Genomic DNA, 14,965 nt, shown 5'->3' on the forward strand with positions numbered 1-14,965 from the left:
ACAGAGAGAGACAGAGAGAGAGAGGGAACACAAGCAGGGGGAGTGGGAGAGGGAGAAGCAGGCTTCCCACCGAGCAGGGAGCCCGATGTGGGACTCGATCCCAGGACCCTGGGATCATGACCTGAGCCGAAGGCAGCCGCTTAACGACTGAGCCACCCAGGCGCCCCTCACAGTCACTTTTACACAAAACACAAGTTCCCCTTCCCTCAGCAGCAGGCTAACCTTGACGCAAACAGAGCAGGTGTCTGCAGCTCCCAGCCTGGCAGCATCTCAGAAAGCGGCCAGTCCCTTCTAGGACCTGACTCTCAGCTGCGGGGCGGAATCATGGGAGGTCCTGCTGCCACACTCAGGCAGGACGTGTGCTCTTTCTTTATTGAGCAGGTCTCTAGCCTTTGCAATGCCGTCTGGCACATGGCAGAGCTCAATCGCCAGGGAGACCAAACTCAGATGAGCCCGATCCGAAGCCAGAAAGTTGATCGTGTGCAGTGAGAATGTCCTTCAGGGCCCAATACTTGCTTTCTCTGACTAGTGCCCCCGGAAACTGGCGGGGACACCACATTACGACCAGAAGCTGCTGGGAGGGCTCCTGGTCGCCACACTTGGCTGGGCGAGGTGGCTGGCCGTTTAGGCCCAGGGGCCGAGGGCACTTCCTCCATCCCTGTCCCAGGTCTCCCTCTTCAGGATTTAATGACTGTTTGGGATGCTCTTAATCAATCACTTTCTCTGCTTCTCATTCTGGCAGTTATCACATTACCACTGGGCAATCAGTGGTGTCCCTGGCCAGGGCAGGCTGAACCCCAGGTCTGGCACCGCCTGGCCCCAGAGTAGCTGGTTATCAGTTTGTCGGATGATTGAAAATAGACCTAGGATTAGATTCTGGGTTACTTCCCAAACCTTTCAAAATACGATTGAACAAAACACAATCTCTTGACTAAGGTCCCATCTAAAAAGTGGGCTAATGCTACCCGCGATATTTGTGCCAGTGGTGAAGGAGTACCACGCTCTCGGGTGGTAAAGTCCAAGTGTGCTCGTTCTAGCATGAGCACTGGGCAAGCGCCGCAGTGCCACGGTCCTCAGCATGTCGGGGGTGTGACGGGGACCGAGAGAGGCAGGCCCCTCGTGGGAATCAGACTGCAGTCCTGACTCTCCTGTTCACTAGCTTCAAGACCCGGTACCCATTTCCTCAGTGGTGAAACAAGAGCTGGAGCCTCAGCGTTATTCACGGTGGGACTGGGAGACAGTGAAGAGAAGCTGGCCTATGGGGCACTGATTTCTTATAAAGTATTTAAATTCACTGCCCTCTAAGTTAAATCAGTGGTGAAAACAACTTATTCCCAAATACAGTCGATCCTCATTATTCAGATTCTCTATCTGTAAATTTGCCCGGTTGCTAAAGTGTATTTGTAACCCCCCAAATTAGTACTTGTGGTGCTTCTACAGTCTTCCGTGCACACTCACAAAGCGGCAAAAAAATGTTGAGGTGCCGGACGTATACGTTCCCAGGTGAAGCCGGACAGGGCGGTACACTCTGCTTTCTGGTTTTCAGCTCATCCTGTGAACAACTGTCCTTGCGTGGTCTATTCTGTGCTTTCGGTCAGTGACCTCGCAGTTAACATGGCCCCAGCCACAGTGCCGTCTGCTGCTCCCAAGGGCAAGAAGGCTGCGATGTGCCTCCCGAAGAATCACGTGCATCAGATAAGCTTTGTTTAGCATGAGTTACAGTGTTGCTGCCATGAGTTCGTTGTTAATAAATCAACAATATGTATTCACGTAAGATGCCTTTAAATAGAAACACATAAAACAAGCTCATGTACTCATCACTTGATGAAAACACCGTTGGCCAGAGGCTCCCAGGAACTCTGGGAGCAACTCTTCAGTATTCGCTGGTTGAGAGTTCCCGGCGACTTGACAGAACGGTACTGTCAGGAACAATGAGAACTGTCTTTTTCTTCGAAGAATGGATTCGTACTCCTCTGTTGGACACAACCTCACTGACTTCCTTCAGCCACCGAACACAGACAATTAGGTGCTGCCCACGAGCTCCAGGCACAAGGAGGGAGCAGTGAATAAGAGCATGGCGCTGAGGCCAGGGACAGAACAGGACCAGGCCCAGGGCCCTGGGCGGCACCGAAACAGCTCAAGGTCCGGCAGAGGAGGAGGAAAGCCGGCAACGGAGACTGAGCGAGAGAGGACAGCCAGGCCCCTGTGACCCCGAAGCCGATGGAAGACGGTGTGGTAAAGAACAGCAACTTGTGCCCAGAGCGGCCGCGTCGTGGCGCGGGCACCGAAGCTAGACGCAGATGTTAGCGGGTGACCCTGACAAATCTTGATGGAGAGGTGGAGGCAGAAGGAACTGTGAAAGACGGGGAGAAAGTGGAGAACAACCCTGGCAGCCGGCAGAAGCCGTGTTACGAAGAAGAGGTGAAGAAGCGCGGGGAGGGCCGGCAGCCCTTGCGCTGCTCACACGTACCGCGTGTCCGGTGAAGGTGGGTGTCTGTTTTCACACACACGAGCTAGCACACGTTAATGGAGCGACTGAAGACAGGACAGGTTATGAAAGAATGAACTACGCAGAAACTGGAAGGTGGACCGCAACTTAATACAGGTCACATACGACAACCCCACAGTTGGTCAACCCGATGGTCAACAACTGAAAGCTTTCTCCTCTAAGATCAGGAACAAGACACTTTTATCCACCACAGCATTGGAAGTGCTGGTCACAGCCACGGGAAAGAAAAAGAAGCGAAAGGAGGCAAGAATATCCAACGGGGAAAAGAATCTCTTCAACAAATGGTGCTGGGAGACCTGGACAGCCATATGCAGAAGAATGAGACCGGGCTACTTTCTCACACCACACACAAAATAGATCCCAAATGGATCGAAGGCTGAAACCATAAAACTCCTCAGAGAAAACCTCTTTGACCTCAACCTTGGCAACATTTTTCTACATGTGTCTCCTCAGGGAAGGGACAGCACCGAGATAAAAAGCTGCTGAACAGTGAGGGACACCAACAAAACAGAAAGACAACCTACGGAACAGGAGAAGGTGTGTGCAAATGCTGTATCTGATAATGGGTCAGTATCCAAAATACATAGAAAAACTTACTTGGCTCAACCAAATAATCTGATTTAAAGCTGGGTAAAGGACCTGAATAAACATATTCTCAAAGAAGACATGCAGATGGCCAACAGACAAATAAGACGCTCAATGTCACGAATCATTAGTGAAATGCAAATTAAAACCACAATGAGATACTGCCTCACACGAGTCAGAATGGCTATCCTCAAAAAGAAATAACAAATGTTGGCGAGGATGTGGGGAAAAGGGAGCCCTGGTGCACTGCTGGTGGGAATGTAAATTGGTGCAGCCACTGTAGAAAATAGCACGGAAGCTCCTCGAAAAATTAAAAATGGAAACACCATACGATCCAGGAATGCTACCACTGGGTATTTACCCAAAGAAAATGAAACACTACTTCGAAAAGATGTATGCATCCCTACATTTACTGCAGCATTATTTACAACAGCCAAGATCTGGAAGCAACCCAAGTGTTCACCGATGAGTGAATGGATAAAGAAGACGTGGTACACACGTACACGGGAATAGTATTCAGCCATGGAATCAGAGTGAGCTCTTGCCATCTGCAACAACAGGGATGCACCTAGAGGGTATTCTACCAGAGACGAATACCATGTGGTTTTCCTTACATGTGGAACCTAAAACCAAAAAAAAAAACCACCCCAGAAACAGACTCATAAATACAGAGAACAAAGTGGTGGCTGACAGAGGGAAGGGAGCTGGAAGGACGGGCAAGAATGGGTGGCGGGGAGTAGGAGAAGCTCTCGTTATGGAGTAAGTCACAGCGCAGGGAATAGTGGGTGGTGGCGCAGTCGCGCTGGACGGCGACAGATGGTGGCTGCACTTGGGGTGAGCACAGCATGCCACGAGAGTTGTGGAATCACTACGTTGTACACCTGAAACTAACGGAACGTTGTGTGTCAACCATCGTTCAGTTAAAAAAAAAAAAAGGTACGCAGGTAGATAGATAAAAAGATACGCAGGTAGATAGATAAAAAGATAGATAGATGCAAACGACTGTCCATCCTGCCACACGAGTGGCAGTTTTTTCCCTAGTGCGGAGAGAAAAATCTGTCCCGGTTTTCCAGTAGACTGCCTGATGTAATCTCCCTGGGATCTGAAAAGAGCTCAATCAACCTCGTGCAGAGCCATGCCAGTCATGGGATTCTAACAAAAATGGTCCTCATGCCTCTCCATGTGACCAAGTGTTTTCTAGAAGGCCTTAAAACAGGGGGAGGGGGCACATCCACATTGGAAAGGAAGAAGTAAAACTATCACTCTTTACTAATCACATGATACTACAATATGTAAAACCCTAAAGACTCCACCAAAAACCTATCAGAACTTATAAATGAATTCAGTAATCACAAATGACAAAATTAACATATAGAAATCAGTTGTGTTTCTACACACTAATAATGAGCTATCAGAAAAAGAAATTAAGAAAATAATCCCGTTTACAATTGCATTAAGAGAATATCAAAATACCTAGGAATAAATTTAACCAAGGTGGTGAAAGACATGTACTCTGAAAATTATAAGACACAATGACAGAAACTGGAAAAGACACAAATAAATGGAAAGATATTCCATGTTCACAGATTGGAAGAATTAATATTGTTAAAATGCTCATACTACCCAACACAATCTAGAGATTCAACACAATCCCTATCAAAATACCAAAGGCATTTTCACAGAATTAGAAAAAAGAATCCTAAAATTTGTATGGAACCACAAAAGATTCCAAATAGCCAAAGCAATCTTCAGAAAGAACAACTAGGCTGGAATTATGCTCTCTGATTTCAAACTACACTATGAAACTACAGGAAACAAAACAGTATGGTCCTGGCGCAAAACAGACACAGAGACCAACAGAACAGAGAGCCCAGAAAAAAACCTCACACACACACGGTCAACCGATCTACGTCAAAGGAGGCAAGAATATACAATGGGGAAAAGACGGTCTCTTCAAAACATGGAGCTGGGAAAACTGGACCACTTTCTCACACCATACACAAAAAAATTAAAAATGGACTAAAGACCTAAATGTGAGACCTGAAGCCATGAAACTCCCAGAAGACACCACAGGCAGTAGCTCTTTGACATTGGTTTTAGCAACATTTTTCTGGACCAGTCTCCTCAGGCAAGGGAAACAAAAGTCAAAATAAACAAATGGGATTATATGAAACTAAAATGCTTTTGCACAGCAAAGGAAACCATCAGCAAAATGAAAAGGCTACCTACTAAATGGGAGAAGATATTTGCAGATCATATATTAGATAACAGGTTAATATGCAAAATATATTTTTAAAAAAACTTATACAACTCAACACCAAAAACCCAAATACCCCAATTAAAAAATGGGCGGGGGACTAGGATAGACATTTTTCCAAAGACCTACAGATGGCCAACAGGAACATGAAAAGACACTCAACATGACTAATCATCACAATATGACAAGTGTTGGCAAGGGTGTGGAAAAAAGGGAACCTTCGTACACTGCTGGTGGGAATGTAAATCAGTGCATCCACTATGGAAAGTAGGGAGGTTCCTGAAAAAATAATAGAACTACCAGGGGCACCTTAGTGGCTCAGTCGGTTAAGCATCTGACTCTCGATTTTGGCTAGGTCATGATCTCAGGGTCAGGGGATCGAGCCCCTAGTCCGACTCGTGCTCAGCGGGAGTCTTGAGATTCTTTCTCTCCCTCTCCCTCTGTCCCCCCCGCTATCTGTAAATAAATAAATAAAATCTTAAAAAACCCACAAGCAGTTATCACTAAAAAAACATCAAAATGGCTAAAATTAAAAAGATTAGTAACACCAAACATTGATGAGGATGCAGGGCCAGGCTCTCATACAGCACTGGTGGGAATACAAAATGGGACAGCCTCTTAGAGGAGAAACCAGTTTCTCATAAAACAGAACACACTTTGCACTCCTAGATATCTACTTAAGGTAAATGAAAACACGTTCACAGAGAGATTTGTACAAGAATGTTCATAACAACTATATTCATGACAGCTAAAAATGGAAAAAGTGCAGATGTTCATCAATAGAAGGATGGACAAACTCATGTATTTATATAGTGGGCAACTGAGACATGCAAGAATGTGGGTAAACCTCAGAAACACTACGCTGAGTGAAAGAAATCTTACCAGAAGAGTACATGCTGCATTTACATGATGTTCTATTACAGGCAAAACTAATCTACAGCAGGAAATACCCAGAACTTCGCTCCTTGCCTCTTAGAAGGTGAACCTGAGCTGGAATTGATTGGGGGGGGGGGTAGGAGGGAACTTTCTGGGGTGATGGTAAACCCTGATAGGAGATGCAGGATTTGTCAAAACAGAATGTCTACTCAAGATTTATACATTCCATTGTATGTCAATATCACCTCAAAATAAACAAACGCACCCTGAACTCTAGTGAGTAACATTTATGGCCAAGTATTCAAGGAAGTACGCACTGATGACTGATGCAGCATTCCCCGGGACACGCACACAAAGGATGGATCCGCGGATGGACGGATGTGTGACAGGATGACTAGTAAAGTGTTAACAGCAGACCCTAAGGCGGACATATGGGGGCACTGCAAAGTACTTTCAACTTCTCTGTGTTTGAAAATGTCCATTAACAAAATGGTGGGAAGAGGACAGGATATGTTATTCACCTGCTTAAATCCAAGTGTAGAGAAAGTGAACAACTAGTGGGTTGGGGTGTTGGCTTATTTTTTTCTACCAACTACAAATCTGAAAAAATTTTTGAAATTTTTTTTTTTAAAGATTTTATTTATTTATTTGAGAGAGAGAATGAGAGAGAGCACATGAGAGGGGGGAGGGTCAGAGGGAGAAGCAGACTCCCTGCCGAGCAGGGAGCCCAGTGTGGGACTCGATCCAGGGACTCCAGGATCATGACCTGAGCCGAAGGCAGTCGCTTAACCAACTGAGCCACCCAGGCGCCCAAATTTTTGAAATTTTAATAGAGAAAAAAATGCGGATGTGATTTTAGAATTTTTTTAAATGGGGGGATGTGGGAGGCCATAAAGCCATTTTTAACTGCAAATACTCACAAAAGAGAACAGTATAATGAACCTCCTATATCCATCACTTTGAACAAATTTATCTTTCTGCCATTTAGCTTCAACTATGTTTTTTTTTTTTGAAGTTTCGAAGAGACTCATTATTATCTTTTTTTTTTTTTAAGATTTTATTTGTTTATTTGACAGAGACACAGCGGCAGAGGGAACACAAGCAGGGGGAGTGGGAGAGGGAGAAGCAGGCTTCCCGCCGAGCAGGGAGCCCGGTGCGGGGCTTGATCCCAGGACTCTGGGATCATGACCTGAGCTGAAGGCAGACGCTTAACGACTGAGCCACCCAGGCACCCCGAGGCTCATTATTATCTTGACATTTCATCCCTAAATACTTCAGTAGGCCCCTCTAAATAACTAAGGACATGGGAAAACCATTTTTTCCAGCCTATGAATACAAATGAAAGATCTCATAACATCAAAATAAATTCCGGGTGGATTGAGTATTTAATGTAAAATACGATACCGAAGAACTGAAGACGCCATGGGAGAATGTTTTATACACCCCTGAAATAGGAAACGCCCTTCTGGTGCTCCAAAAAGCATGGAAGCCTTCGGAGAGCAGACAAATACATCTGAATAGACAAAAACTCAAGACTTCAACCCGGCAAAAAGACCATAAACAAGGTCAAAAAGCAAACAATCCAGGAGAAATATTTGCAACTCACAACAAATGGCTAATTTGCTTTAAATGAAATTTATTATTTATTTATTTTATTATCAGACAAATAGTCCAATAGAAAAGGAGGCAAAGGAACAGTTAAAAAACAAGAAAGAAACAAGCACTTAAAAAAAAAAAGCAAATGACCACATGAAAAAAAGAGTTCCATTTCAGGTATGATTTAAGAAATGTAAAGGCAAATAAATGTACTTTTTATCTCAGACTCATAATATTAAATGTTTGCTAACGCCTAGTGTTGTAGTACATGAGACTACAGGCACTCAGACCCTGTTAATAAGAACCTTTTTAAGGGCAACTTGACAGCATCTATCCATTTACACGTTTTCCTGTTGATTCTGTCTATACAGATGGGCCAAAGGAAGATCTCACCCAGCAATTCCACTCTGACAGGCCTCTCTCTCCTCAAGAGACATGAAAACACACGTCCAAACAAATGCTCACAGCAGCACCATTTACAACAGCCCCAAAGGAGAAACCACCCGAGTGTCCCTCAACAAAACGTGGTGTGTCCGAGGAAGGGGATATTACTGAGCAATAAAAGAAATGAAGTGCTGAGACACGCTCCCACGTGGATGAACCTTGAAAACACTCGAAGTAAAGAAGCCAGTCACATCTGATTCCATTTATCTGAGCCGCCCAGAGTGGCCGATGCGCAGGGGCAGAAAGCAGATAGGGGCTGCAAGGGAGCTGCAAGGGAGGTGGCCGGTGGCTACTGAGGGACTCAGGGTTTCTTTTGGGGATAAACAGGTCTACAAATTAGATCATGGTATGTTGTACAACTTAGGAAATATATTAAAACCCGCTGACTTGTGCACTTTAAACCAGTGATTTTTACAGCATATAAATTACATCTTGAAAAAGCTGTTGAACTGTGCAGACTATCACAGAACTGGAATTCTGGCCAATGTGTTAAGATATGAGGTAAGAAGTGTAGGGCAGCAGGGGCGGAGGGTGGACGCGAGTTGTCGGGCAGAGCCTCCTGGCAGGGGCAGACTGAGGGGGGGGGTCTTCTTGGAGACTCCGACGCCCCGAGGCCTAGAACTCTCCCGCGGGCTTTGGGGTCTCTGAAACCACCACAGGTCTCATCAGACTTCCAAAGGAGCCAGGAACCAGGAAAAGGCCAAGGCCCTCGTGTAAAGGGCAGATGAATCGGGTGACCCTGCAGCTAACCTGTTTCTGTCACCACTTGGGAGGCGGTTAACAACACATGAGGACCGGCTGCAGAGCGCCTTTCTGTCCAGCACCAAGTGCCTCCACCATTTCAGGAGCACACCTTCATAACGCAACCTATCTCCGCGCTATCGGTGGTTTAGGCCTGTTAAATTTTCTACTGCAGGATTTCAAGGAGCTCTTTAACATTCTTACACGACACCTCACTCCCAAGAGCACCCCTACACACGTAAACATGCGCGGTCACTTCCCACTAAACCCAGGCACACCCAGCGTGGCCCTCCCATGAAACAATGGTGCACGAGGCATCAGGCCAGTAACCCAAGGGCCCCGCCACCCAATGAAAGCAGGAGAAAGAAGGCTAAACGTCTGGGATTATTCAAGGTGGCCTGTCACGGAGGCTCGGGCCCCGCTAAACACTCACTCGACCCACCCCTGAGGAAGTCTGAACATAAACCTCAGTGACCTCAAGTGTCACTCAAAGCTTGGCCTTCAAGGCCCATTCTAGGAGGCCCGGCCACAGTTTCCGACAAATGTTCTTCCCAGAGATTACCTATCCAAAACTTTATTTAAGAAACGAATTACTTGATTTAAAAAAGAATGCTGTTTTGCTTCTGCGGGTGCTGCTCAGAGCTGACAAGGACAAAACTTCTAGAGCGCTGAGGGAAGAAACCAGGAAGTAAGAGACAGGACACACATCCAAGGAGGCGCGTCTGCCGGTTGCCCGCAGCTCTACAGAGAGGCAAGAGCCCGATCTTCCTCACAACGGATTCAGGCAGAGAAAGGCCACTGGATTTCTTCCCCCAAGGTCCAAAACCACATAGCTCACGGAAATGAAGAGTCCAACCAGGGCTGTCTGTCAAATCAGAACAATCTCAAAAGCACCATTTCTCAGACCTTCAGATGCAGATGACAGCCTGCAGGGTCAACGACGGCGGGTTTTCAGGTGAAAGGTGCTCTAGGTCTGTGGAGACGCTGCTGTTGACAAAGCAGGCGCCGGTCCCCTTTGCGCAGGTAAGAACAGTCTGCTCTGCTCGATTTCAGAACTGAACGCTTCCTGAGCTATGTTTTCCTAGCTCAGACACTTAGAAATGCAAACATAAACAATGTAGAATGTGAAAAGCCAACTTTTCCTCCCAACTTACGGGATATTTTACAAATAACATCTCTACACCCTTTATTTTGTCTAAGGGGGTAGGATTTCATTGCAATAACATTTCAGGGAAGGGAGACCACACGTTTGCACATTATGTATCTCCACAGCAAAGGACAGAGAGAGAGAGAGACAGGACAAAAGGGCGCACACACAAAGGCAAAGCATACATGGGAGTTCCTGCAACTTGAGAGATTACAATATAGATGGGAAAAAAATCTTCCACTATTTTTGGGCGAAGGGTTTTTTTTGTTTAAATAACCAATAGAAGAACAAGCAGTTGTTCATCTTGTTCTTCCCAAGACCAGTTCTGGCTCATTCTTTCCGTAACAGCAACAGTGACCGAGAGCGAAAGTCTGAGATTGTGACACGCGGCTGAGATTATGAGCCTGCACCAAATCGCGAGGCATCAAATGTATTCTTTGCTTCTATTTGTAGAAAAATTCCAGAAAACCATCTTGATTCGGTAGCTAATGTGTTTCCAAACGGACATTCTTTGATCTACTCAATAAAAGTGTGTGAGAGAGAGGAGAGCTGGACAATGTCCCAGAGCAAAAGAATTTCATCGCTTCCAGTTTAAAGTATTAACCCTCAAAAAGTTCTTTATCGTTTTCATCACCTATTTCTAAGGGTCAAAGTTCACTAAGAAGAGCAAAGACACCTTCCACCTTACCATGTTGGTCATTAAATACCCATGCTTTTCACAATATTATCAAGACATCACATTTTGTTCCATCAAAAACCTTTAAAAATTGAGGCACCAAAAATCCATAAATAAAGCTCAAGGGAACAGATTAGTCACTGAACTGATTCCATCTGAGGAAGAGTAAAGACCAGGCTTTGGTATTCTTACACCCCTTCTCAGCACTGGGTCTCCAAATGGGGGCTGGGGGGGCGGGTAATTCTGCAGATTTCAAAGCAGATGACCCTGGTCATAACAGCCACACTTTCATTGCACAATTCAGGGGCTCACTGGGATGTAGAGTTAGTAAACATTTTAGTCATTCATAAAAGCCTGATGGAATCCAGAAATCAGGCTACCCTTCTTTGAAGAAATCCCCTACAGGGAACAATCCTATGTGGAACCATGGGAGTGACCAGTTTGGAGATTTTTCAAAATACTGACAGCCACCTGAGATAAGCAAGCACACGAGTTCACAGCCGTTTTATCACCCAGATCACATCTTCTAGCTACATACTAGAAAAGAGGCTTTTAGAAAAGAAGATTTAGTAAACATCAGCAGGCCAAGTCTGAGGACAAAAAAGGAGTAAACTCTAAGGCAACCCACAGGAAGTATGAGTCAGAGACACTGATGAGCTCCCTAGGAAGGGCCTGGGTGCTAGCCTTTGGGGCAGCAACAAACAACAGACTTGTGGGGGAAGTCAGACACTCCACTGATGGAGGTGAGGGGTCACCCGGAGGCCTACTGAAGAGAGGAGGCCGAGGCCTGGGAGGGACCCTGGAAAGCCTCTGACCTCCCGGCGGACCACATGAACTCAATTTCCAGTAACTGGCAGAAGAAATGACATTTTCCCTGACGTCTTCATCTTAGGCTAACAGGGGTGGGGATGCAGGGGTGGGAGGTGGTATTTGTGTCTGTGCTTGTCATCGTGTCCCCAGCCTAACACTGGACACAAATGTAATTCTGTTCTTCGTCTCCCTCCATTTACATGTGAGTGTCATGGGGCCAGGAACGTGGCCGCCACTGCATCTCCACATGCAGAACAGGGCTGGCACACAGCAGGTCCTCGAGACGTGTTCATGGAATGAACGGAACCAAGAATGAAATGAGAAGCCTGTTCGCTTCTACTCGCCCAATCTTCCCCTTCTTCCGAGATATTGGTAGGTAGAGTACAATTCCAAAATGAAACACCAAACCATCAAGAAAGGAAAGTTGGCAACACTGGAACACTCGCTCAGAAAGGAGGTACTGATATTGTTAATAAGGAGGAAACCCGACTGCCCACAACCGCATGCTCACATAGCTGAAATGCTAAGTATTCAATCTCTCCCTGAATGCATATTCCAGTGTGACCAATTACAAGAAGTATGCTCTGCATACAGAACTCCTAATTCTCTAACAAGGATTCTTTTTTAAGATTTTATTTATTTGACAGAGAGAGACACAGCGAGAGAGGGAACACAAGCAGGAGGAGTGGGAGAGGGAGAAGCAGGCTTCCGGCCGAGCAGGGAGCTCGATGCGGGGCTCGATCCCAGGACCCTGGGATCATGACCTGAGCTGAAGGCAGACGCTTAACGACTGAGCCACCCAGGCGCCCCTCTCTAACAAGGATTCTTTTTTTTTTTTAAGATTTTATTTATTTATTCATGAGAGATAGAGAGAGAGAGGCGGAGGCAGAGGGAGAAGCAGGCTCCCCGCAGAGCAGGGAGCCCGATGCGGGACTCGATCCCAGGACCCTGGGATCATGACCTGAGCTGAAGGCAGACGCTTAACCGACTGAGCCACCCAGGCGTCCCTCTAACAAGGATTCTTAACTGAGGTCAGGCCATGGGCAGGTTTCAGGATTGCTTATTATATATAGAGAAAATATTTACAAACCACATGTCTGACAAAGGACTAGTATCCAGAATATATAAAGAACTCTCAAAACTCAGCATCAAAAAAACTCAATCCAATGAGAATGTGGGCAAAAACGTGGACATTTCACTGAAGAGAATATACACATGGCAAACAAGCACACGGAAAGATACTCAGTATCATTAGCTGTTAAAGAAAAGCAAATCAGAACCACAACGAGACCGCACTGCTCCTATCTTTCAGGCGACCACAGTGAAAAAGAGCTATAACACCAAATGCCAGCAAAGACAGACAGGAACTTGATCTCTCCTACAATGCCGGTGGGAATATAAAATGGTACAGCCGTCTGGAAGATACTCAGGCAGCTTCTTTAAAGAGAGAGAGAGAGAGAGGGCGCCTGGGTGGCTCAGTCGGTTAGGCGACTGCCTTCGGCTCAGGTCACGATCCTGGAGTCCCGGGATTGAGTCCCGCATTGGGCTCCCTGCTCAGCGGGGAGTCTGCTTCTCCCTCTGACCCTCCCCCCTCATGTGCTCTCTCTCTCTCTCTCTCATTCTCGCTCTCAAATAAATAAATAAAATCTTTAAAAAAAAAAAAAAAGAGAGAGACAGAGAGAGAACTGGGGGCACCACATGACCCAGCAATTGTACTCTTATTTATCCCAGAGAGATAAAAACTTATGTCCACCCAAAGCTCTGTTCACAGCAGCTTTATTTGTAATAGCCAAAAACTAGAATCAGCCCAGATGCCCTTCACCAGGGGACTGGTAAACTGTGGTCCATCCACACCCATGGAATACTTCTCAGTCATAAAAAGGAACTCCCGACACGCATGCAACAGCATTTTTGAAATGACAAAATTTAAGAAACGGGGGACAGATTCGTGGTTAGCAGGGGTGAGAGTGGGGGGGTGGGAGGGAGACAGGTGTGGTGATAAAAGGACAGCAGGAAGGATCCCACCGTGTCGGAACTGTCCAGCGTCTTGCTTGTGGTGGAAACAGGAACCGCAAGGGCGTTAAGACTGTACAGAACTTACAAAACAGACGCGCGTACAAGTGAAACTGGGGCAACCTGAATGGGAGCAATGGGTCCCATCAATGTCGCCCTCCGGGCTCTGACACTATCCTGTGCTTTTGCAAAACGTTACCATTGGGGGAAACTGGGAGAAGGGTATAAGGGATCTGTATTATTTCCAACATCTGCACGTAATCCACAGTCACCTCAGTTTAAAAGAGATCATGTTTTTAAAAACAAAAATAAAGAACAAAGTGTATTACAAGCTCACTTCTATAAAATGAAACCACACACAAAAACAAAAGTATATTTTTATGTGCATATCTGTTACATGTGTGTAACTACGTGAGTGCATAGGAAACAAGTTATGTATGTAGGAAGAGCCCCAAGCTTTCTAGCATATTCATTCTGGGGAGGAGGGGTCTGTACCTACCATGTAATCAGGAAGCACTACCATACACAGACACACACAAAAGAAAACCAAAGGAACTCAGGTCCAGGATGAAGCAATCTATCCGAAGTCACAAGTAAGTGACTGAGCAAGAAGTCAAAGCTCACACGACCCTTCCACAATCCCGTATCGTCTCTGACATGTGGGCGACCCGACTGCCATAAAATGACAACAGGAAAAAACAAATCATTCCTACAGGGGCTGTGAGGTTTTCAATTTTCTGGAAGCCCTTTGTAACAGAAACCCAAATGGTTTAAATAATGGCATTTAAAGTGGGGAGAAATGACAGCATAACACATACAGCACGGTATCAAGTGTTGGAAAAAAAATCACCCATAAAACAAGTGTTTCTACATGTACACGTGTAAGTACGCACATGCACAGACCCTGGAAAACACGTACCATCTGTGAGGATCAAGGGGAAAGAAGAGTAGTGGCCAAGGGGTATTGGGGCTTCAATCACAGTGTTAGAATTTGAGAATGCATTCCAATTTAAGTATAATTTGTCTATTTTCTTTTTAAGAAGGGGGAAAAATAAAGCAAACACTTACTGCATTCATAGATCTGTTCCAGCTTATCCACAGAAGAAAGGGAGAAAAATTTATAACCGGACTTACTACCAACAGCTAGGGACCTGCAAAAAAGCCAAATCAGAAATAAGAGCTGATATGTATAGACAGTGATAATGCACAAACTAGCTCCATGTTACCATCATCTCTACCAAAGATTAGCACAAATAATTTCACATAGTTTGTAGCAGGTGAGTGGTGGCTAAGCAGAAAAGGGGAAAGTGG

The 14,965-nt window shown here is 45.6% G+C and overlaps 1 protein-coding gene across 3 annotated transcripts in view; it reads right to left on the reverse strand.

Moving 5' to 3' along the window:
• WIPI2 (WD repeat domain, phosphoinositide interacting 2) overlaps positions 1 to 14,965 on the reverse strand; it is a 36,802-nt gene that overhangs the window by 15,427 nt on the left and 6,410 nt on the right. For all 3 annotated transcript variants that reach the window (XM_021680252.2, XM_021680251.2, XM_021680253.1), the window contains exon 2: positions 14,723 to 14,805. In XM_021680252.2, coding sequence (XP_021535927.1) covers positions 14,723 to 14,805 — 83 coding nt within the window. The remainder of the gene's footprint in view (positions 1 to 14,722; positions 14,806 to 14,965) is intronic.

This window comes from Neomonachus schauinslandi, chromosome 5 (assembly GCF_002201575.2).
Source record: "Neomonachus schauinslandi chromosome 5, ASM220157v2, whole genome shotgun sequence".
Taxonomy (NCBI): Eukaryota; Metazoa; Chordata; class Mammalia; order Carnivora; family Phocidae; genus Neomonachus; species Neomonachus schauinslandi.